At 42.7% G+C, this 22612-nt stretch overlaps 2 protein-coding genes across 12 annotated transcripts in view; both read left to right on the top strand.

Annotated features, from left to right (window-relative positions):
- Nucleotides 1-15748, top strand: part of kcnh2b (potassium voltage-gated channel, subfamily H (eag-related), member 2b) — a 130823-nt gene extending 115075 nt beyond the window's left edge. For 2 of the 3 annotated variants that reach the window (XM_058625284.1, XM_058625456.1), the window contains 16 exons: nucleotides 37-140; nucleotides 442-580; nucleotides 1773-1927; nucleotides 2307-2401; nucleotides 2577-2717; nucleotides 3451-3650; nucleotides 3746-3808; nucleotides 6868-7120; nucleotides 7747-7940; nucleotides 8070-8172; nucleotides 8371-8522; nucleotides 8808-8952; nucleotides 9099-9288; nucleotides 9984-10089; nucleotides 10689-10778; nucleotides 11157-15748. In XM_058625284.1, coding sequence (XP_058481267.1) covers nucleotides 37-140; nucleotides 442-580; nucleotides 1773-1927; nucleotides 2307-2401; nucleotides 2577-2717; nucleotides 3451-3650; nucleotides 3746-3808; nucleotides 6868-7120; nucleotides 7747-7940; nucleotides 8070-8172; nucleotides 8371-8522; nucleotides 8808-8952; nucleotides 9099-9288; nucleotides 9984-10089; nucleotides 10689-10778; nucleotides 11157-11570 — 2544 coding nt within the window. In that variant the 3' untranslated portion in view covers nucleotides 11571-15748. The remainder of the gene's footprint in view (nucleotides 1-36; nucleotides 141-441; nucleotides 581-1772; nucleotides 1928-2306; nucleotides 2402-2576; nucleotides 2718-3450; nucleotides 3651-3745; nucleotides 3809-6867; nucleotides 7121-7746; nucleotides 7941-8069; nucleotides 8173-8370; nucleotides 8523-8807; nucleotides 8953-9098; nucleotides 9289-9983; nucleotides 10090-10688; nucleotides 10779-11156) is intronic. The other variant, XM_058625374.1, reaches the window with a different exon arrangement.
- A 1476-nt stretch (nucleotides 15749-17224) lies between these two features.
- Nucleotides 17225-22612, top strand: part of LOC131456233 (microtubule-associated protein 4-like) — a 60786-nt gene continuing 55398 nt past the window's right edge. For all 9 annotated transcript variants that reach the window (XM_058624578.1, XM_058624903.1, XM_058624659.1 and 6 more), the window contains exon 1: nucleotides 17225-17314. The gene's annotated coding sequence lies outside the window, so the exon portion shown is untranslated. The remainder of the gene's footprint in view (nucleotides 17315-22612) is intronic.

Genomic DNA, 22612 nt, shown 5'->3' with positions numbered 1-22612 from the left:
TCTGCTGTCCTCTGGTCTCCTCTTGTCTCCTCACAGGAAGAGGTAGCCATTCAGAAGTGTGGTTACTCCTGCTCTCCTCTCAACGTGGTGGACCTCATCGTGGACATCATGTTCATTATTGACATCCTCATCAACTTCAGGTCTGTCTGCTTTTAACATGTCTCACATCTGTGTTCATACATGCAGACATGTGTCTTTGTCCACCTGAGACAGACATGAGTGAATGTTGTAATGTAAGGACATATTAACACCATATTGTAATAGTATGGCATTAATTACAGTATAGTTATAGTGATATAGCTCTGAGTATATGAGTATGTATATACTGTATATGTGTATAAATACACACAACAGTCCACACCTGAACCGGTTCACAGGTTCACGATGTTGATAAGATCATGATGAAAGGTGATTGCTGTAATGTCTGGATCTTCTTCTCAGGACAACGTACGTGAATTCTAACGATGAAGTGGTGAGTCACCCTCTGAGGATCGCTGTGCACTATTTCAAAGGCTGGTTCCTCATCGACATGGTGGCTGCTATTCCCTTTGACCTGCTCATCTACCGCAACGGAGAGGAGGTACTGTCTGTCTGCCTGCCTGTCTGCCTGCCTGTCTGTCTGTCTAGTTTTTGTCTCTTTTGTTTAGTTGTGTCTTGGTTTAATTGCCTCCATGAGGAAGCAGATTTGTCAGCTGTGGTGAAGCATCACAATAATATATAACTATATTATATCACATACAGTAATGTCTATGAACCAATTAGAGTACGAGACAATATAAACGTTTCTAACCAGTTTTATTGTCTCTGCTTTTATACTTTCTTTTAAAGTTTCCTTGGCTTTATAGTAAACCAGTTCAGGTTTTATATATACGTATATATACGTATATATGTATGTACATATAGTATATAAACACAGTGGTGATATTCAGGTTGTGTGGGTTTATAGTATATATGGTTGAGTGATTTGCTGTGGGAGACACTGACCTAACTGTGATTTTAATGACGTAAGCCTCTCTGTAACTGCTGAGAGTTTACTTTACAACACAGTTCATTTAACTTGGTTATAATTTTAGGGAAAACATAAATCTGACAGACAGAGAACTGATGTCATCTCTTCTCTGTAAGAAGTACAAGGTACAGACTTGTATCATGTTTACACAGTTGAGTGATTTATATGAGAATGAACTTCAGTGACGTCATGACGTCTTTAACAGACTCTTTCTGTCTCCTGAAAACCTTCTTCACACTGAAGTCAGTTTAGTCTGGAGCCACAGAAAACTCTAAAAAACACTAATAAACTGAATGTCTTCAGTAAAACCAGTGAATAATGAAAATAACGAAGTGAGAAACCTGCAGTAAGAGCTGAGCTTCTGTGGTAAGAGGACAGAAATGTCCTCTGAGGATAAAAGGTTGCTAGATTTACTCCACACAACAACTCAGCTGAGGGTAATTATGTGGTTCATGAAATCTACACAGGAGTAGAAAATATTTCATTTATTGTGATGAAGCCAAAAATAATGAATGTTGAAACTCTCCAACATCCAAATCCTGCTGCCTGGGGAAAAGTTTGGCCATGGTTCACTTCACTGATGCTGTCAGGAAAAAAGCACCGAGCCAACAAAGTGGAGCTTTCTCCTCAGCACAGAGCCATTATTTCCACTCAGGACACTCACACACACACACACACACACACACAGCACACTCATCATCTGTTGTACGGACTCAGAGGACTAAGGATCTCTCCTCTTCTCTGTCTCCTCCCCTCACATCAGACCACCACTCTGATTGGTCTGCTGAAGACTGCTCGTCTCCTGCGATTGGTCCGTGTGGCCAGAAAACTGGATCGCTACTCGGAGTACGGTGCAGCCGTCCTCTTCCTGCTCATGTGCACCTTCGCCCTCATCGCCCACTGGCTCGCCTGCATCTGGTACTCGGATGTGTGTGTGTGTGTGTGTGTGTGTGTGTAATAAAATATACTACTGTGTTTGGAAAAGTGTTTTCATAACTTTGGAATAAAACATCTGTTTTGCAGCTTAAATGCTGCGTGTAAAGGCTCAAGCTTCACAGAGATGTTTCTACAGCCGCTGAGACACATTGCAGTGAAAGCGTAGCATGTAAATGAGAGGGAGTGGCTCCGCCCACATAGAAACTTGATTTAAAGAAGGCGGGAACAGCAGAGAGAGAAGAGTTCATCCTTTCCACTTACTCTTCTCCCACAGTGGACGTTTTTGCATTTTTACAGAAGAAAAAGACAAAATTCAGTCAGTGATGATTGTTCAGGTTCTCACCTGAGCTGTTGTTCTCAGGTACGCCATCGGCAGCGTGGAGAGAAACGGTTCCATCGGCTGGCTTCACACTCTCGGAGATCAACTGGGGAAACACTACAATGACTCCATCCCAGGTGCAGAGTCGAGGCGTTCAGCTTTAACATCACATTCACAGTGATGCTCTCAGTAATAGACAATCATGTGGAATCTCTGTGTTTACATGTTCGATGTCACCTGAAGTTTCCACTTACAATGTTTTCATCATTAGCTATGAAATCAGTCCCGTTCTGTCGCGTGTTTGTCTGTCAGGGTCAGGACCGTCCATCAAAGACAAGTACGTCACTGCCCTGTACTTCACCTTCAGCAGTCTGACCAGCGTGGGCTTCGGAAATGTGTCTCCAAACACCAACTCTGAGAAGATCTTCTCCATCTGTGTCATGCTCATAGGATGTAAGTATAAATATTATAAATATCACGCTGTCAGAACCTGCAAAAACGACAGAAAAGCTTTTATTCACTTATAACGGTTAGTTCCTGTGAGTGAACCTTTGTTTTGACCCTGAACACAACTCAAGTAAAACACATTTCTTAGTTTCTCTGTGGGTTTTTCTTTACTTTCAGTTCTTCTGTAACTTTTCTGCAAACTTTAATGAGAACAACAGGGATTCAATCATGTCAGATTTCTCTTTTTCTCTCGTGTTATTACATGTTGTTCACAGTATGACACTCTGACCTATTTTTAAAATCCTATCACTTCATTATTATTAAGTAAACTGCAGAAGAAGAGATTAGAATTGTGCTTCTCAGCTCATCTTCTCCTCCATCATTTACACTGAGGACAGTAACAGTGAAGTCAGAGGCTGAAGTGGTTACTGTGTCATTAAGTGTGAAATATGCTTGTTATGATTCCACTGACACTTTTATTCAAACATCACACACACACACACACACACACACACACACGCACAGTGTAAGTCAGTGAGCAGAGCAGCTGTTAGCATCATCATCATCATCATCATCACCATCACCTCTGTCTCCTGCTGTTCCTGAATCAAACACCTCACTTTATCACTGATTGACTTTAAATCACTCAGTCTGTGATGTTTTAATGTCTCTGCGTTCCCTCTGCTCTTCCTCTTGCTCGTCTTCACGTACAAACACATCGTCCCCTGCTGACCTGCAGCCCTGATGTACGCCAGCATCTTTGGGAACGTGTCGGCCATCATCCAGCGGCTGTACTCCGGCACCGCCCGCTACCACACCCAGATGCTGCGAGTCAGGGAGTTCATCCGCTTCCACCAGATCCCGAACCCCCTGAGGCAGAGACTGGAGGAGTATTTCCAACACGCCTGGTCCTACACCAACGGCATCGACATGAACGCTGTGAGTACACGTGGTCACGCACCAACCACAGCCTGTGTGTGTGTGTGTGTGTGTGTGTGTGTGTGTGATTTTGAGCCTGCGTTGTACGTTAATAGGATGATTGGAAGACTTTGTCTCAGCATGCATGGTCCGACACCGTCAGAGAAAATAGGAAAGATGTGAGTATCATCAATGATATGCACACACACACACACACACACACACACGCGGGCTGAATCTTCACACCTGTGACATCAGAGATCACTGGTTCAGCTGTTTGTTGATACAGATAAAGATCATTATCTTCTTAGAAATCTGAACATCCACTAATTATACAGTTTCCTCCTATAGTAATGGAAGAGTTTATTTTTATATTGAAACATTTTAAACGTTTGACATCTAAAGATGAACATTTCAGCTCTTACATCTGGATCTGATTGACAACATAGAAGATAGCACCTTTAGTTTGAACCCAGTCATTTTTCATGTGAACATGTGAGTGACAGGTGTGTTGTGTTGCTCAGGTGTGTTGTGTTATTACTTTGTTTATTCAAACAATGAACAGCACTGAACGTCTACGCTCACTTTCACATCGGGGAGGACAGGTTTTTCATGTGCAGACTTCATTTAGAAGTGGAACCATCATGAAAACCAGAGCGCTGTCTATGGGTGAAACACAAGAGAGGAGATGGAAATCAATCAGAGCCATTGCACAAACATTGGCCAGAGCCAGTCCAAGCATTAGGAAGAAAGAAACCACTGGTGTCCAACAGGTAGACCAAGTTAGACCTGTTAGTGACATCAGCAACAACCTCCAGAGGGCAGCAGTGAAGCTATCACAGAAGACTTGAGAGGAGGCTACAGCACACGATGCTAACCGCTCATTAGCAGAAGGAAACAGGAAGCAAACAGTAACAGAGACACAGTGTCATGACAAAGATGAACTTTGACCAAAGTGATGGAGAAAGAAACGATCAAACATACAAGCTCATGTGTGAAACATGGTGGAGGTCATGTCATGGCTTCTTCATCTTCAGTGATGTGGTCACCCATGATGGCAGCTCACAAGTCTACAGAAACCTTTAAAGATGAAGAGAACGAGCCAATCACAAGGTGTTAGAGTGGACACTTAAACCCTATAGACCACGACTTTGACCTGTTAAACCTGAGGAGCCTGAAGGAGGAAACACTAACAAGCAGTGAAAGCCTGGAAGAGCATCACAGCCATCACACAAGTTTGACTGTGAACAAGAGGGCGCCACCAACTGGAATTCTGTTCTGTTCTGTCTATTTGTGTTCAGTTCTGTTCAGTTCTGTTCTGTTCTGTTCTGTTCTGTTCTGTTCTGTTCTGTTTTGTTCTGTTCTGTTCTGTTCTGTTCCTTTGTGTTCTATTTTGTTCTGTTCTGTTCTGTTCTGTTCTGTTCTGTTCTGTTCCTTTGTGTTCTATTTCTGTTCTGTTCTGTTCCTTTGTGTTCTGTTCTGTCTATTTGTGTTCTGTTCTGTTCTGTTCAGTTGTGTTCTGTTCTGTTCTGTTCTGTTCTGTTCTGTTCTGTTCTGTTCTGTTCTGTTCTGTTCAGTTGTGTTCTGTTCTGTTCTGTTCTGTTCTTTTCTGCTTAGTTGTGTTGTGTTGTGTTGTGTTGTGTTCTGTTCTGTTGTGTCCTGTTGTGTTGTGTTCTGTTGTGTTGTGTCCTGTTGTGTTGTGTTGTGTTGTGTTGTGTTGTGTTCTGTTCTGTTATGTTCTGTTGCGTTCAGTTCAGTTGTGTTCTGTTGCGTCCTGTTGTGTTCGGTTTGGTCCTGTTGTGTTCTATTGTGTTCTGTTGTGTTCTATTGTGTTCTATTGTGTTCTGTTGTGTTCTGTTGTGTGTTGTGTGTTGTGTTCTATTGTGTTCTGTTTTGTCCTGTTGTGTTCTATTGTGTTCTGTTGTGTTCTATTGTGTTCTGTTGTGTTCTGTTGTGTGTTGTGTTCTATTGTGTTCTGTTGTGTTCTGTTGTGTGTTGTGTTCTATTGTGTTCTGTTGTGTTCTATTGTGTTCTGTTGTGTCCTGTTGTGTTCTATTGTGTTCTGTTGTGTCCTGTTGTGTTATGTTGGGTTCTGTTGTGTTCTTTTCTGTTCAGTTGTGTTGTGTGCTGTTCTGTTCGGTTGTGTCCTGTTGTGTACTGTTATGTTGTGTTGTGTTGTGTCCTGTTGTGTTATGTTCTGTTGCGTTCAGTTCCGTTGTGTCCTGTTGTGTTCTGTTGTGTTCTGTTGTGTCCAGTTGTGTTCTGTTGTGTTCTGTTGTGTCCAGTTGTGTTCTGTTGTGTCCTGTTGTGTCCTGTTGTGTTCTGTTGTGTCCTGTTGTGTTCTGTTGTGTCCTGTTGTGTTCTATTGTGTTCTGTTGTGTCCTGTTGTGTTCTGTTGTGTCCTGTTGTGTTCTATTGTGTTCTGTTGTGTCCTGTTGTGTCCTGTTGTGTCCTGTTGTGTTCTATTGTGTTCTGTTGTGTCCTGTTGTGTCCTGTTGTGTCCTGTTGTGCTCTATTGTGTCCTGTTGTGTTCTGTGTACAGTCAGGGAGATACAATAGAGAGATACTCACAGTTAAAAGAGCGAGGGCTTTCTATCGACTGCAGTGAAATCATTCAAATTAATAATTACACTCCCACACACAGACAGGGGGCCACACACAGACAGGGGGCCCGCACACAGACGGGCCGGCACACAGATGGGGCCCCGTATACAGGCAGCCCGCACACAGACAGGGGGCCACACACAGACGGGGGGCCCACACACAGTGTGCCAGTAGACCTTCTTGTGAAATATAGTTCCACAAATCAATGAAGAGCCTTTTTCACTGCTGCTGTACTCTTAACATAATAATGGTTTTCTTTACCATCACTTCTTGACTTTTATAATGGTTACATCTAATATCTTGTGCTAAATATAAAGGTCATTAATATGATGAAATGATGTAATGACACTCAAGGTTAATAAAGTGCTCAGTCAAAGCATTTCAATCATGTGACACTAACTTACCTCTCACATTTAATAACGTGTCAATACTGACGTAACATTTGCATTTAAACACTTTCTCACCTGCTCTTCTATCTTCTCATTCCAAATTCTTTTCCTCACCTTTTATTTTTATTCTCCGTCTGTCGTCTCTCCACTGACCACCCCTTCTTCTTGCCTCCTCCTCCCTCCCTCCTTCCCTCGCTCCCCTCGCTCCCTCTGCTTCCTTGTTCCTTCTCTCCCTCTCGCCTCAGGTCCTGAAAGGTTTCCCAGAGTGTCTCCAGGCAGATATCTGCCTCCATCTGAACCGCACATTGCTGCAGAACTGTAAAGCTTTTAAAGGCTCTACCAAAGGCTGCCTCAGGGCTTTGGCCATGAAGTTTAAGACCACCCACGCTCCTCCAGGAGACACGCTGGTCCACGCCGGGGACGTCCTCACTGCCCTCTACTTCATATCCAGAGGATCCATTGAGATACTGAGAGGAGACGTGGTGGTGGCCATCTTAGGTAAATACTTTACTGCCTCAACACTGACCCCACATGTTATTACAAACATCTGCAACCTGAAGAAAGTGTTATGACAACTTTAGGACATATTTAGAAGTATAAATACCATTAATATCAATCCCAGTTTCAAATCTGAACTGTGAAGTCTGATGTGTCCGAGGACAAAACACTTAAACCCACGTTGCTCCTGACGGGAGCGCGTGAATGTCGATCAAAGATATAACACATAGATGTACTGCATGAATGTGTGGTTCTCAGGTTCTCAGGTTCTCAGGTTCTCAGTTTTAGCAGCGTACAGGTTTGTTCTGAGTCCAGTGAGACCACTATGACGCAGATACTTCATATTAATTTAGACTTAATTACTTTTGAAATACGCCTTTTGTTTGTGCACCAGCTTTTCTACCTTTCTTTGTAATGATGCTTCTGCTCATATCGCCACCTACTGTTCAGCATACAGTGTTACTCCAACACAACATCCTTCAAAGATCTGGAGATGATCTACGGATCTGTGCCTCGTCACAGTTCCGTCTCTGAGCTCTGCGTGTGGTCGATTCGAAGTCATGGTTTGGTTTTTGCTCTGATAAACATTGTCACATTTGGATTGACGTACTTTTCTCTTTCCTCAGGGAAGAACGACATCTTCGGCGAGCCCATCAACCTGTATTCTCGCCCAGGTAAATCTAACGCTGATGTGAGGGCACTGACCTACTGTGACCTCCATAAGATCCACAGAGAAGATGTTCTGGAGGTGCTGGACATGTATCCTGAGTTTGCAGAGAACTTCTGGAACAACCTGGAAATCACCTTCAACCTCCGAGATGTGAGTTAACAGTTCAACCTGGATTTAATCTGAAGGTCTAAAGCTCTTTTGTTCATATGATATCCATGTTTCCATGAACTGAATGATGGTTCTTTCATTAATGACCAGTTAATGCTGATCTGCTTTCAGACCAACATGATCCCGGGCTCCCCGAGCAGCGATGACTCCAACTGTGGAGGATTCAACAAACTACGGAGACGTAAATTATCATTCAGACGGCGTACAGAGAAAGGTAGACAACTCTTAAAAACTCAGACTTTGATGTCATTTAAAAAACAAACCGTTAAATGATGGAATGGTTGAAGAAATAACAAATCATCAACAATCATCATCACCCTCCCATGTTAGTTGAAAAGATGGTCCTGGTCCAGCTGCACTGACGTAAGCCTTCTCTCTCTCATGTCATGTTTCCTGGCGCGCCTCCATCTAGATGACGCAGATGCTGGAGAAGTTAAAAAGTCCCATAAGTCAGTGAGAAGAAGACAGAGGGAGGCAGCTAACCACCATAAGCAGGAGGAGGCGCCCACGAGACAGTGGGAGGCTCATCGGAGCTCAGTGTCCTCTCGCTCCAGTGGTGATGAGGTAAAAAGTCCTTTAAGGACATCACTGAAAACATGGCTGCCAACACGGACACAAGCAAATATAAATATATATGTTATTCTACTCCTTTTCCAACTCAAGTTTGTCAACTCTCTTACACTTTGGTGTGGGAGAGTGAGTGGTTTCAGTCTGTCTAACTAAAGATATAATATTCTTATAAGATATTGTATAGGTGAAGCTGTTGTTGTTCAGTAGCACATGGGACAGTCAGCTTTTTATATGACAACCTAACCTCAGTAAACCTCAACCGATCCACTTCTCTCCCAGGGGGACGAGTCTGTCGTGACGGGTCTCGCTCCTCCTCCTGAAATCCTGGGAAACCCACAGGTCCAGGCCTCAGCCGGGATCTTCAAAGAGAACAGTGAGGGTGATGGAGACCCTAAGACTGGGAACACCTGCAACGCCCTGTCAGGTCTGTATCATCACATCCATCAAGTGTGTGCAGTGATCTGTCTGTGACATGCGCTCACACACTGTGTCCTCCTCCTCCACCTTATTCACCTCCTCCTCCTCCACCTTCTCCACCTTCTTGACCTCCTCCACCTCCTCCTGTCACAGGTGCTTTCTCAGGTGTTTCTAACATCTTCAGCTTCTGGGGTGAGAGTCGAGGGGGTGGTCAGTACCAGGAGGTTCCCAGCTGCAGTCTGGCCTCTCCTCCGCCTCTCAACACACCCATCCACAGCCTGAGCCGCCAACAACGCAACCAGCTGGACACACGACTGGAGCTGCTGCAGAAGCAGCTCAACAGGTACCACAAACTGTCTGTGTGTCTGTGTGTCTGTGTGTGTGTGTGTGTGTTTGTTGTCATAGGAAGTAAATGTGTAAGTTGTGTAACAGACTTGCAGCAGATGAAATCATGATGTTCTGACCTGGCTGCTCGTGTTCTCCACCACAGTCCTGTAGCCTTTAAGTATTGACATGTCTGTGTGCTGTCAGACAGACAGTCAGACAGACAGACAGACGTCTCCTCACAGGTTTAATGCATGACTGACTGAGTGAAGACTCAGGTTCTGTAGGTGCTGGAGTGAAAATGGAATATGTGTGTGAGACAGAGGGAGTCAGAGATGAATAAGCCCCTCCCAGTTATAATGAACCTCACAGTGATTTTTGATAATTAAAAGATTTTTTAACTCCTTTCTTCATGTCGTATCATTAGATGTGATTGATTTGGTCTTTGACCAAAGAAATAATCGAGACAATAATGATATTTATAATTCTTCTATAAAACCTTTCACGTCAACAAGAATGAGTGAACATGTAGTTAAAGTCTAGATTAACTGAATTATTTTGAAAAAGGTCTAAATAAATGTAAATAGTTGATCTCATTATAGTTTTACAGACTAAGGGTTTGAGAAGATGGAGACATAACTATCATTAATTATTATATCTGTTCAGTCTCATTTGTCTTAGTTAGTCATACATATTCAAATGTGCTGTGTGCAGATTAGAGAGTCGCATGTCCACAGACATCGGAGCGATCATGCAGCTGCTACAGAGACAGATGGCTCTGGTTCCTCCTGCCTACAGCGCGGTGTCCACACCACCTCAGGTAACCACACACACACACACACACACGCACACACGTAAAGCATCGGTGTTTAAGTGATAGTTGAGGTTTTTGGAAGTGTGGACACATGGAGGTCTGTCATAAAGAAAACAAAAGAGTTGAAGTCTTTCCTTAAATGTCTGATCGAGTTTACAGTATCTGGAGAATGTGTTTGCTGATTTGTTTCATCATTAGACGTCTTTCCTGACAGGAAACTGACGTGTGGAAACCACTCACTCTCCCACACCAAACCTCATAGAGAAAGTCAGTGATTTTAACATCACACACACAGGAGTTGTTGATCTACTGCCGCCTCCATCACTAAGTTCAAATGTCTTATTTTGTCACTTCAGTGTTTAAAGTCCTGTTCAGATTGACCTCAGTGATACAACATTACCACACGAGGCAGCAGAGGACCAGCTAAAATCACTGATTTATCACTGATTTTCTCTATGAGGTTCGGTTCAGGAGCGGTTATGAAACGTTTGATTCCATCAGACTTTAAATAACCTGAACTAGCCGTTTAATCTCGTAGGGATTCATGTGGTTGTGATGTTGTGAGACAGAAAGACAGAACGTGTCACAGAACGTCTCCCCTGCAGGTCTCGCCTTACCCTGGTCTGGGTCCAGGACCAGGTCCAGGAGAGAGACTGGTCCAGCCCGTCACAGACACCATGTGTTCTTTATCACAGGTGAGTCACTTTGTGCTGACTCATCATTTGTCTCCAGGTATTATTATTATTATTACGTACAAACAAGCAGAGTTTTCATATTTAATGACATAACAACACGTTTGTATATGAAGTGAAATGTTCATTCTGTCACAGAGGAAGTTTCATCCACTCACAGCTGATGTGTTTTGATGTAGTTGATGTCTGCCCTCTGCTGGTGTAAGTCGGAACCACGTCCTGAGAAATAATTCATCAATTCTTTATTCATCATTAACGTTCCTACAGTACACAAAGGACAACAATAGTTTATTATTTCTACTCATGGCTCGTGGTAGTTTGCTCACTCTCACCTGACCCTGACCCCTGACCTCTGACCTCTGCCTCTGATTTTGCCTGCAGATCTTGGATTCCCAGGATTTTGAGGAGTTCTCGACCCAGCCCGTCGACCCTATGAGGATCCAGGACTCCAGCAGCCAGGATCAGAACTCTGCCTCTGTGCTCAACAGCCTGGGGCAGCACCTGGAGCGGGAGCTGGGTCTTGGGACTGAAACAGGGCTTATATCACGGCCTGGAATGAGTTCAGGTTCAGGTTTAAGGTTGGAGTTAGGGAGAAGTGGGGCAGCAGTGGGCTCAAGCTTAGGAGCAGGGTTGGATTTGAGTTCAGAAGTGTGTCATGGGACTGGGACTGGGCTCACGACTGGAGCTCCTCCTCTGGATCCTGAAGGTCAGAGGAGGCGGTCCCTCCCAGAACCACAGACACCTGTAGACTCAAGGACACCACAGAGGCACAGCTCCGACCCAGGAGGGAGCTAAGGACGAGGTGTCAGGTGTGGGGTGAGTGGGATCGGGGTGAGGATGAAAGTGTGATGTTTGATCAGTTCCTCCTGTCTTCAGCTCACCTGACACTTTGGACATCAGGACACACCAACTGTACCTCCACCAAAAAAACCCTTTAGAGCACCGTCACCCTCTCAAGTAGGAACACACTGCTCAGCCAGAGTGAGTGTGTCCCTCACCCCCTCACACTCTCACCCCCTCCACTTCCACCCCTGACCCTTTAATGAAACATCTGGAGCTTTCTGAACTTCTCAACAATACAATCTTGAAACCAAAACCCGAAAGAGAGCCGAGAGGAAGCTCAGATCCTCTGCTCTGGACTGAGAGTGAAAGGACTTGATCCTCACATGAACGACTGCTGACCTGTAGAAGAATCCCTTTACTGCTGACTCGACCAGAACAAGCAACATCGAACAGAAGGACGATGAAACAAGTAGCCATTTACGTCTTGCACTGAAAATCTTATTAATATAACGATGATTCTATTCTTTATGTCTGCGGCGCTTCCGAGAAACTCGAAAAGTGGTTTGTAAATTGTGTTAGTGTTAGCTGGCCTAACAGGAAACTGCTGTCCTGCTCTATCGTGGGTTCCTTCCCTCTGATCTCCTCTGATCTCCTGCCCCAAGAGGTCAAATCACCACACCCCCCCCCCCTTCCCAAGAGCACACTGGATTGGCTGGTTTGCACCTCAGGGGTGGGAACGAGGGTTAAAAGCCATGAATTTTCTCAATGAACATATCAGCTGCCCTATCAGAAACAAAGTCCAGGTTTGCTAGTGAATGAAGAACACAGGCACGCTGCGGCAGAGTCGCTCACAGGTAAACTGGCAAACTTACAAGTTTACCATGAGGACAGAGCACCAGAGAACTTCAGTGACGACAAACCCGGCAAAGCTTTGAGTTTCACTCTGAAGTCAAAGCACAGACATGAAGGTTGTTCACACATGAATTTGCTACCTCAGATTTCATTGGTCCTTACTTTTTCACCTGAGCAAACACCCACAATGCTTTACCTTGTACATAAACGTCTGTCATGTGATACATAAATAGTACACAAGTTTGCCAGTTTACAGAGACCAGCCCAATGCGCCGTTATTCTATGTACAGTATAATATGCAAACACTGGCAAGAAGAGTTGAGTGAGTGTGCTTTACAATTATTATTATATGTATTATAATTATTATTATTATTATTATTGTTCTGTGTGATGAGTCCAGAGCTATTTAAGTGTGTGTTTGTCCTTGTTTGTGTCTCAGTCTGCAGAGCATGACGTTTGTTTCACACTGTATTCTAATCCTTAAAGAAGTTGGTCTTCATTTCATTATCACATAGTTTTAAAGTCCATGGAGACTCCAGCAATGACTGACGGCAGATATTTATATTTTATTTTCCCATAGAGAGACTCACAGTATGTGACTATCAGACTGAGACACGTGATTACATTTATTCTATAAAGCTGCTGTCAGTGATGTTGTCTGTGGCTCAGTTTAAACTCAAAGGAGGAGGGAGTTCAGACTCACAGCACAGAGGACGTGTTTCTCCGAGTCAATGATCCTTCCTCAGTCGAGCAGATCCTTCCTCAGTAGAGCAGATCCTTCCTCAGTCAAGCAGATCCTTCCTTAGTCTAGCAGATCCTTCCTCAGTCGAGCAGATCCTTCCTCAGTTGAGCAGATCCTTCCTCAGTCGAGCAGATTCTTCCTCAGTCGAGCAGATTCCTTCTTAGTCGAGCAGATCCTTCCTCAGTCGAGCAGATCCTTCCTCAGTCGAGCAGATTCAGGATCAGCTCGAATTCTTCCTCATTCGAGCTGATCCTTCCTCAGTCAAGCAGATCCTTCCTTAGTCGAGCAGATTCTTCCTCATTCGAGCTGATCCTTCCTTAGTCGAGCAGATTCTTCCTCATTCGAGCTGATCCTTCCTCAGTTGAGCAGATTCTTCCTCAGTCGGGCAGATTCTTCCTAAGTTGAGCAGATCCTTCCTCATTCGAGCTGATCCTTCCTCAGTTGAGCAGATCCTTCCTCAGTTGAGCAGATCCTTCCCACTGAAGTCTGACAGCGATGATGCGAGACTCTTTACACGGAACACGCTATCAAGTGTTCACATGACGTCGTCTTTATTTTGATGAAACACATGTGCGACTGTGAGCTAATGTCCATGTGTGAACCAGGGATTGTAGGTATTTTCACTGCATGTTTGAACTCAGTCACGATCCTACAAACTGGAACAGAGCTTCATCGTCCTGAACTTGAATTTAATAGTGTTTCACTGACAGAAGCTGTAAAATAAGTGACGTAAATGTAAATGTACACCTGTGCAGCTTTAATTCTCATCATCTTATATCAAAGATTTCAGATGGAAGGATATATTTAAAAGAAAGGAAATCACTGACAGCAGCTTTAATGACAAACCCACTGTGTACAGAGGTAAAGGGAACAGTGTGTGCGCACATCATAACACAACACACACACATTCAAACGTGAGTTTATCAAATGTCCTTTTGACTTTAACTCATTCATTTTGAATCTGTGAAGATGAACAGCGGAGGAGTTGATAATGAAACACACATCAGTGTGAGCTGCTGTTGCTGCTGCTGCTGCTGAGAAGCTGTAGAAGCACAGTGTGGAGTTCATGTTCCTCAGGGCAGGTGGAAACGTGCAATGACCACGTCACAGTGACACTGGACTGAAGTAACTGCCAGGTTTTGAGTTCACAGGACGACGGTAAATGGAAACCTGTGTCATCTTCAATTTGTCTTCCCTGAAACTAAATGACACAGATTGATCCTTTTCTGTAGACGTGCAATAGTCCTTTAAACAGTTAAGACTTGTAGCAGCTTAACCACGCCCCTTCATTTATGGCACTTTATTTTTTTAAATTGTGCACATGTTTAATAAAGACTCAGGAATGTGTTAGTGATGTCATCAGGTTCATTTCCCTTGGTCTCAGAACTCAAAACCAAACATTCATGAGGATTGTGTTCATTTATTTCTATTGTTTGTGACATGAATGGAGTCAGGCTGCTTGTGTCTAACCCTCACATTCACACTCATGCATTCACTTTACATATTTGTTTGTTTTGTTATTATTATTGTTCTGATCATCATCAATAATAACTTTGATCACATGGTCAGTGTTTGTGTGACGTCACACGTTAGTATCAAACCAAAGCAGGTGACTCTGTAACACCTGAGCAGTGAAGTCAACGCAGCGTCATTAGCTGTGATTTTTGAAGATTTTTACACTGAGGTGAAAAAAGAGCGCGTGAAAGAGGAGGAGCTTCATCATGTGACTGAATCTAATGACCCGTCTGTCTGGGTTTCACTTTTATTTCACGTCGAAGAGTGAATCTGTTTTTCTGGCTTTCTTCTCCTCACCATCTCATCGACTGTAGTTGTTTGTTTGTTTGTTTGTTTGTTTGTTTGTTTGTGTTCAATAAGTCACCTCGTGGCCTGAACTGTATCTTAACATCCAGAACTATGACCTCAGAACTAGAATGTGGTTTGTCATGGACTCTTTTCCTTTGACCCTGTGTGAGACAGTTTTCTGTGTGTGTGTGATATTAGAACAGTAGAGGGAGCACTCACACACACACTAATGGCTCTTCCATACCGCTGAGCTTTTTTCCAGCTCAGTTTGACTTGACGTTGTGTCTCAGTGTGCGTCACACTTTGTTCATGTGTATATATTCAGCACAGACGGGGCTGGGACAGGCTTTGGTAACTTTTACACAACACTGGAGTCACACGCTGTCACTGCTCGTCTGTACATACCAACTTCTACTTGTAAAGGAATCCAACTCTTTGGCACTCGTATAGCCAGCACTATGCAGAAACTGAACCTTTTCTTTGGCATGCTTTGAAATGCAGAATAATATAGAGGAAAAATATACTAAATGAATGAAGTCTGCTCTCATTTCTTATGAAAATAATCACCTTATTGGGAAAATAGACTGTCTGTGATAATGATGATGATGAAGCTAAAGACTTTTGTGCACATTTTTACTTGCATGCTGCACTGAAAATCATCCAGCGATGAGACGACGTGCACACACAGCTCGTTCTGCTGCTGTGTGCTTACAAACTGTGTGTGGAGTGAAACACTGAATTCTTCCAGGTTATGGGAGACGCGCATATATATATATATACATATATGTATGTGTATATATGTATATATATATATATGCATACATATATGTATATATATACATACATATACAGTATGTAAGTATGTATATTGTATATACATACACATATGTATATATATATATACATAATTATGTGTATGTATATATGAAATGCATACTACTTGATGGACGTCAGGGGTACTGAATAGCTGCAGATATAGTGATCTGATAGAATACAATAATGTATTGTATGTTTTTAGGTTTGGAGCGATGCATGTGTGGCAGACCTGAGCAGAACTATTAACAGTTTCCCAGCTAAGAGAATCTGGTTTACCTTGTACTGTAGAGGCTGTTTGTCTGACTCAAACTCACCTAAACTATTACAAATGCTGCCTTTGACCAGCTGAACGATGACTACTGTGTCTGTGGGCTGTTCAATCTGTTCAAATCTCTTGTTTTGTGAGATGTTCCTGAATGCCTCTCACTGATGTGATGAATAAATCATTGTAAAGATAAAAAGACAGTCCTGACACTGGGCTGGTGAATCCAGAGCTTCTAGGAGCTAATGACACATCATTCATATCAGATGTTGGAGAAAGGTGGATGGGAAAATGGTGACGCTCCAGGTTCTGATTGTGTGATATCAGTGGTTGAACTTTATAACATTTCAAAAATATTTCTTTCAATAAACTTCTTTGAAAGCAAAATGAAAGAGTGTTGACTGAGAAACAGCGCCACACTGTGTTTGTCCCAGCCTGCAGCTTCTTTTTCAGCATCTCTTTATTTATACTACTTTGGTTTATTTATATTTAACTAGTGCTCATTTACAACTCATTTCCTGGTTGGGCTTTTATATGTAAAACACATTATGACAAAGTGCAGGTACATGACAATGTAACAATACACTATTATTATAATTACTGTTATTAGTGTTATTATTGCTGACAATAGTAGTAGTAGTGGTTTATATGCTATATATAGAGAGGGAAAAGAAAAGTACTTGATCCTCACATTGAGAAATTCTAATTGATTAAACAGCAACAATATCACGAGACAAACAAACAAACAAACAAACATGCAGACAAATTAAAATATTTATATACATATATTATTGTTATTATTGTCGTAGCTGTTCGTTAACTCTGTGTCATCATCGATGCATACAAACATGAAACCGCCTCATTGTAAAGTGACATTTCGTTGATCCACACGGAATCCGGGCGTCTTCCTGGGCAGTGCCCGCGTCCACAGTCCGTCGCTCCTGGTGATTGGAGCGACGTCGTCCCGTAAAAGGAGTCAAACGTGTCCATTGTGCGCGTGAGCTGTCCGTCAAAAGTGCGCCGAGTGACGCCGAAGGACCTGCGCACGACTTCTAACTCGCGGTTGGTCATGTGAGCTGTCACTCAAAGCTAATCGTGAATGTGATTGGATCTCGCGGGAGCCAGTCAGGATTGCTGGCCTGTGATTGGTGCAGAGCGGCTACGGGGGCGGAGCATGTTAGCTCACAGTCAGGGCAGTTCACTGCTAGGTGGGAGGATCGTGGCGGTGACAGCGACGCTCGGAGTCTCCCGACAAAACTGTCAAAAAGCAAACAACTAACGGTGAGTGGAGCTCAAACACGACGCCCGTGTGTCATTGTGTGCGCGTGGGGATGTGAAGCGTGTGTCGTGTGTGTGTGCGGAGCGCGTGGGCAGCTGCCACGCTGCTCAGCAGTGAAGTGACGGTGATTTTTGGATGAGTGATCTGAGCACGCATCACGGTGTAGGATGATGCTGCCTTCACGTGCTCCTCGGAAACTCTTACTTTCTTGGCAGCACTTGCGACTGTTAAGTGCGCAGTCGCAACGTACACGCCCTTTACAAAAAAAAATAGCTGTCAGTCAAAGCCGCAGCCGCCCTGAACTACGCGTCCACTGTATCCACGTTCACTTCCTCCCTGCTGTTTACTATCAGTACAGTGGATTCACGTGTAACTCAACATGGTGGTGTCCTTTTGTCCGACAACACGTTGAGGCAACATGGAGTTGCACTGTCACAGCAGACAGAGCAAAGTTGTGCAAACTCTGTCTATTAGTGTGTCTCTGGCTGTGTCTCTTTATGTCTCTGTCTGTGTCTCTCTATGTCTCTGTCTGTCTCTGTCTGTCTGTGTCTCTCTATGTCTCAGTTTGCCTGTGTCTCTCTATGTCTCTGTCTGTCTGTGTCTCTATGTCTCAGTCTGCCTGTGTCTCTCTATGTCTCTGTGTCTCTCTATGTCTCTGTCTGTCTGTGTCTCTCTATGTCTCAGTTTGCCTGTGTCTCTCTATGTCTCTGTCTGTCTGTGTCTCTGTCTGTGTCTCTCTATGTCTCAGTCTGCCTGTGTCTCTCTATGTCTCTGTGTCTCTCTATGTCTATGTCTCTGTCCCTGTCAGTGTCTCTCTATGTCTCTGTCTGTGTCTCTCTATGTCTATGTTTCCCGTAGTCCGTCGGTACTGTGTCTCAGTGTGTTTTGTGTCTCTGTCTCTCTTGTGTTGGGACTTAGTCAGTATGATGGAAAGACCAGCATGGCCCTTGCTCATATTTTCTCTGTTTTAGCCTCTTCTACACTGATTATACACTGTTTCTACACTGATTTCACACTGATTTCACACTGATTTCACAGTTTTTACTGTGATTTTACAGTTTTTACACTGATCCTGCGACAGCAGTAACAACAACAGCAGTAACAACATTAGTAATAACAGCAGCAGTAATAACAGCAGTAGTAATAACAGCAGCAGCAGCAGTAGCAGTAACAGCAGCAGCAGCAGTAACAGTAACAGCAGCAGCAGCTTGTTCCTTCTGTGATAATGGTCAGAATGACTGAGGCTGGACTGTCTCTCAGTAGATTGTACAGGAGTACACAGTAGAGAGTACACAGAGTACACAGTAGAGAGTACAGGAGTACACAGTATAGAGTAGAGTAGAGTACACAGTACTGAGTAGTGGCCTGTGCTCAGGCTCACAGTGAACTCCTGTGACAGATCTGAATGCACAATAATCCATGGAACTATAAAAAGATACAATCCTGTAATCACATTCACTTTCAGTTCAGCAGGTTATTCAGTGACAGAGGAACTAATCATCTCGTGTCAGTATGAAACGACAGAGGTGGATGAATGTCATTATCTTTATTTAAACACAATATCACTGTAGCTTTCCTAAGATAACAATGACACTACAGTCAGCATCACAGGATAACATGAATAATAAAGGGTCACATTCAAAGGGAAACACTGTCACATTATTTAAGGACATTGTTACAAAGAAATGCTGCTGTACTTTATGTCCAGTCATCATGATTCAGATCAGTTTGTGAAAATAAATCATGCAGCTGTGTTTCAGTGTTTTCATCACAGAGGGATTTCATTTATCATTAAACAGAGCTCAGGTCCAAAATTATTCATTTGGTTGTGATCATTATTTTATTTAATATGTTATATAAGGTGAGGATGACACACTGTAATTTGACCTGAAACACATGTCCTCTATATTTCTGTATGTTTCTAATATTGTCATAAAGGATTTTATGAAAGCTGCCAAATATTATCTACTAATATCACAGTCAGAAAATATCTTCCACAGACAGCACATCAATATAATTGATATAAATATAGGAAATAGGAATCACATCAGAGAGGATTGTACTGTACCTCTCTCTCTCTCTCTCTCCGTCTGTCCAGATTACTCTCCAATCCTCCACAGCCAGATTACTGAGAGGGAAATTAGAGGTGGGGCTGATCTAAGGCCCAGAATTCATTATGACCTGATCCAGTCACAGCCCTAAAATGTCCCACTGCTGCTGCTGCTGCTTCACTGTATCATCCTGCCACAGTGACTCTTATTATCGCTCAGTCTTCTTCTGCACAGCACATCAGCTTTATAATAGATAATAGATTAATAACATGAACAGTGTGTGTGTATGGTGGAGGTCAGTGTGTTGTTACTCTAAAGCTCAAACTGTATCTGCAGCTTTGATCTAAACAGGATCTTCACTTCTTAACATTCTAACAAGACTCCTCATGTCCTCTCACCCTCCTCATGTCCTTGTGTGTTGAGTTTCCAGCTCAGTGAGGAGTCAGGGTTGAAAGAGTCACAGGAAACTGACGGTGGCTCCACAGTCGGAGCTTGTCCTGAGTCCTGAGTCCTCAGTCCTGAGTCCTGAGTCCTCAGTCCTCAAGGTCACCGGACTGCTTCAGTCCAGCCTCTGGTCAGGAGTCAGGAAGCAGATGAAATCTATAATGCATGTGGTCCAGTGCTGCCAGCTGTTAGTGGTGCTGACGTCCACTGAGACAAGGACTTGTTATGTTTGATAATGCTCCTCAGTTTTACTCACTAACTTAATAAGTTGTACTTAGTTATTATTTGTGCCAAATTCTGCTGCAGTTATTTTTATTACAAGTACTGAACTAGTTATTTGATCTATTGAATACAAAAAAACAGTGCAAATTTTAAAGATATTCAGTTCACTATATTCAATAAAATAGCAATTCATAACATACATGATCTCAAGGCTATGATCCTTAACAGACAACATTTTTATACACGATAATAACAATGTCCTTCTATAATTTGGTTTATGAACACTGCTCAAGTTTTACAACTCAAAAGTGACACTGAACCAGAGTTCTTTGGTTTTGGTCTAACAGGAGGATTATAATTCTCTGCTGTAGTAACATATGTGGAAAACAGTTTATAACAAGAGCCACGAGATTGAAGTGAATCCAAAGAGCTGCAGTGTGATCTTATAATGCTTTGCACAGATCATCAGGAGACATGTGGCTTTAAAACAGTGTAGAATTTATTTAGCTTACGTGAACAAGTCCAGGACACTAGTAAATAAATAAATAAATATATTTCCAATAAGATTCAAAAATCCTATTAAGTACAGTCATTCACCCATTCACTCAAAATTTCACTCACTCATCTTTCACAGTCACATACGGCCGTCAGGACCAACATGGGTAAAGTGTCTTAGCCAGGAATTGAACCTTTGAGTTGAAAGACGACGTGATTTACCACGGATCTACCATCGCCTTGCTGTCATGGTCACCTGAAGTTGAAGAGTGTATGAGACATAACATTGAATGTAACAAGGGCTTGAGTCTGAAGTTCAGATTATAACTTCAGACTCAAGCCCTCGTTAAATTAAATCAGTTTGCAGAGTGTCTCTGTGAGATTCTGTTGGTCAAACAAAAACCCCAATTTACTCAGACTAAAATCCAGCTCGTCTTAGTCAGACTAACATACCTAAATCATGTGATTCATAGTCTGATTACACTCAGTCAGACTAACATACCTGGATCATGTGATTCATAGTCTGATTACACTCAGTCAGACTAACATACCTGGATCATGTGATTCATAGTCTGATTACACCCCTTCAGACTAACATACCTGGATCATGTGATTCATAGTCTGATTACACTCAGTCAGACTAACATACCTGGATCATGTGATTCATAGTCTGATTACACTCAGTCAGACTAACATACCTGGATCATGTGATTCATAGTCTGATTACACCCCTTCAGACTAACATACCTGGATCATGTGATTCATAGTCTGATTACACTCAGTCAGACTAACATACCTGGATCATGTGATTCATAGTCTGATTACACCCCTTCAGACTAACATACCTGGATCATGTGATTCATAGTCTGATTACACCCCTTCAGACTAACATACCTGGATCATGTGATTCATAGTCTGATTACACTTGGTCAGACTAACATACCTGAATCATGTGATTCATAGTCTGATTACACTCGGTCAGACTAACATACCTGGATCATGTGATTCATAGTCTGATTACACTCAGTCAGACTAACGTACCTGGATCATGTGATCCATAGTCTGATTACACTCAGTCAGACTAACAGCACACGCTCTCACTTTAGAACTTCAGTTCACATCTAGTTTGTCAACAATGGAAATTTTCTTTCATTTGATGAATTTGAGCTCATTACATTAGTATTATTGTTAGTACTGTATATAGATATTTAATGTACGTGTGTGTGTGTAAATGCTGCATGGGCGGAGTCTGACGTTGCGTGACAGAGGCAGATTGAGTGATGGAAATGATGGAGGGATGAAGGACAGAGAGGAAGAATGGGATGGTACAGAGTAATAATCCTAGCAGCTGGATCAGTGTGTGTCACTCAGGTCATTTTTATTATTGTGCAGCAGATTGAGACGATGACCGATATGGTCATATATTTAAGATGTGTCACTATTAAGAAGTTTAAAACTACAATGAAGTGTTTTCACCTTTCACTCACAATCAGTGTTGACTGTGATCGTGTGGATGTGTGAGTGTGAAACATGCTCACAGCTGTTTAACACACATGTTTGCATGATACAGCTTCCTCACAATACTCATGAAAGTATGCACTATTACATTGTTGCCTACTCACACTGTCATCTGTAAAGTGAGGCATAGGTATCTTGGTTTTATTTTGATGCATAAAGCACAGTAGTAACTTTAGTGTTAAAGTGTTTGATTTTCATGAAGAAACAGCTGATCACTGCAGCTCTCTGTCTCTCAGTGTGATCTATAGTCACACTGTCGGTATCTCAGTCAATCATCTTGATCTTGTTTTACTGTTGATGACTAAAGCACAACAGAAATATTATTTCAGTCTCTGTGATGTATGACTGTGTATCAGTATTAACTCATGCTCAGTCATTTTTTTCACATGATACCTTCAGTGTCCGAATACTTGCAGAGAGATGAATCATCAGGAATTTGAAGCTTTTGAGTTCAAGCTCAGGTTCATCAGTATCCGAACAGACAGTCTCCAGCAGAGTGTCCTCTGGCATGTCCTCGCCCTGGACAAGTGTGTGTCCACCATCACTGTTTGTTTTGGGATTAGATTTTGA

This window comes from Solea solea, chromosome 1 (assembly GCF_958295425.1).
Source record: "Solea solea chromosome 1, fSolSol10.1, whole genome shotgun sequence".
NCBI classification, from domain to species: Eukaryota; Metazoa; Chordata; class Actinopteri; order Pleuronectiformes; family Soleidae; genus Solea; species Solea solea.
Note: the sequence above shows the minus strand (reverse complement) of the source record. Positions and strands in the feature narration are given on the sequence as shown.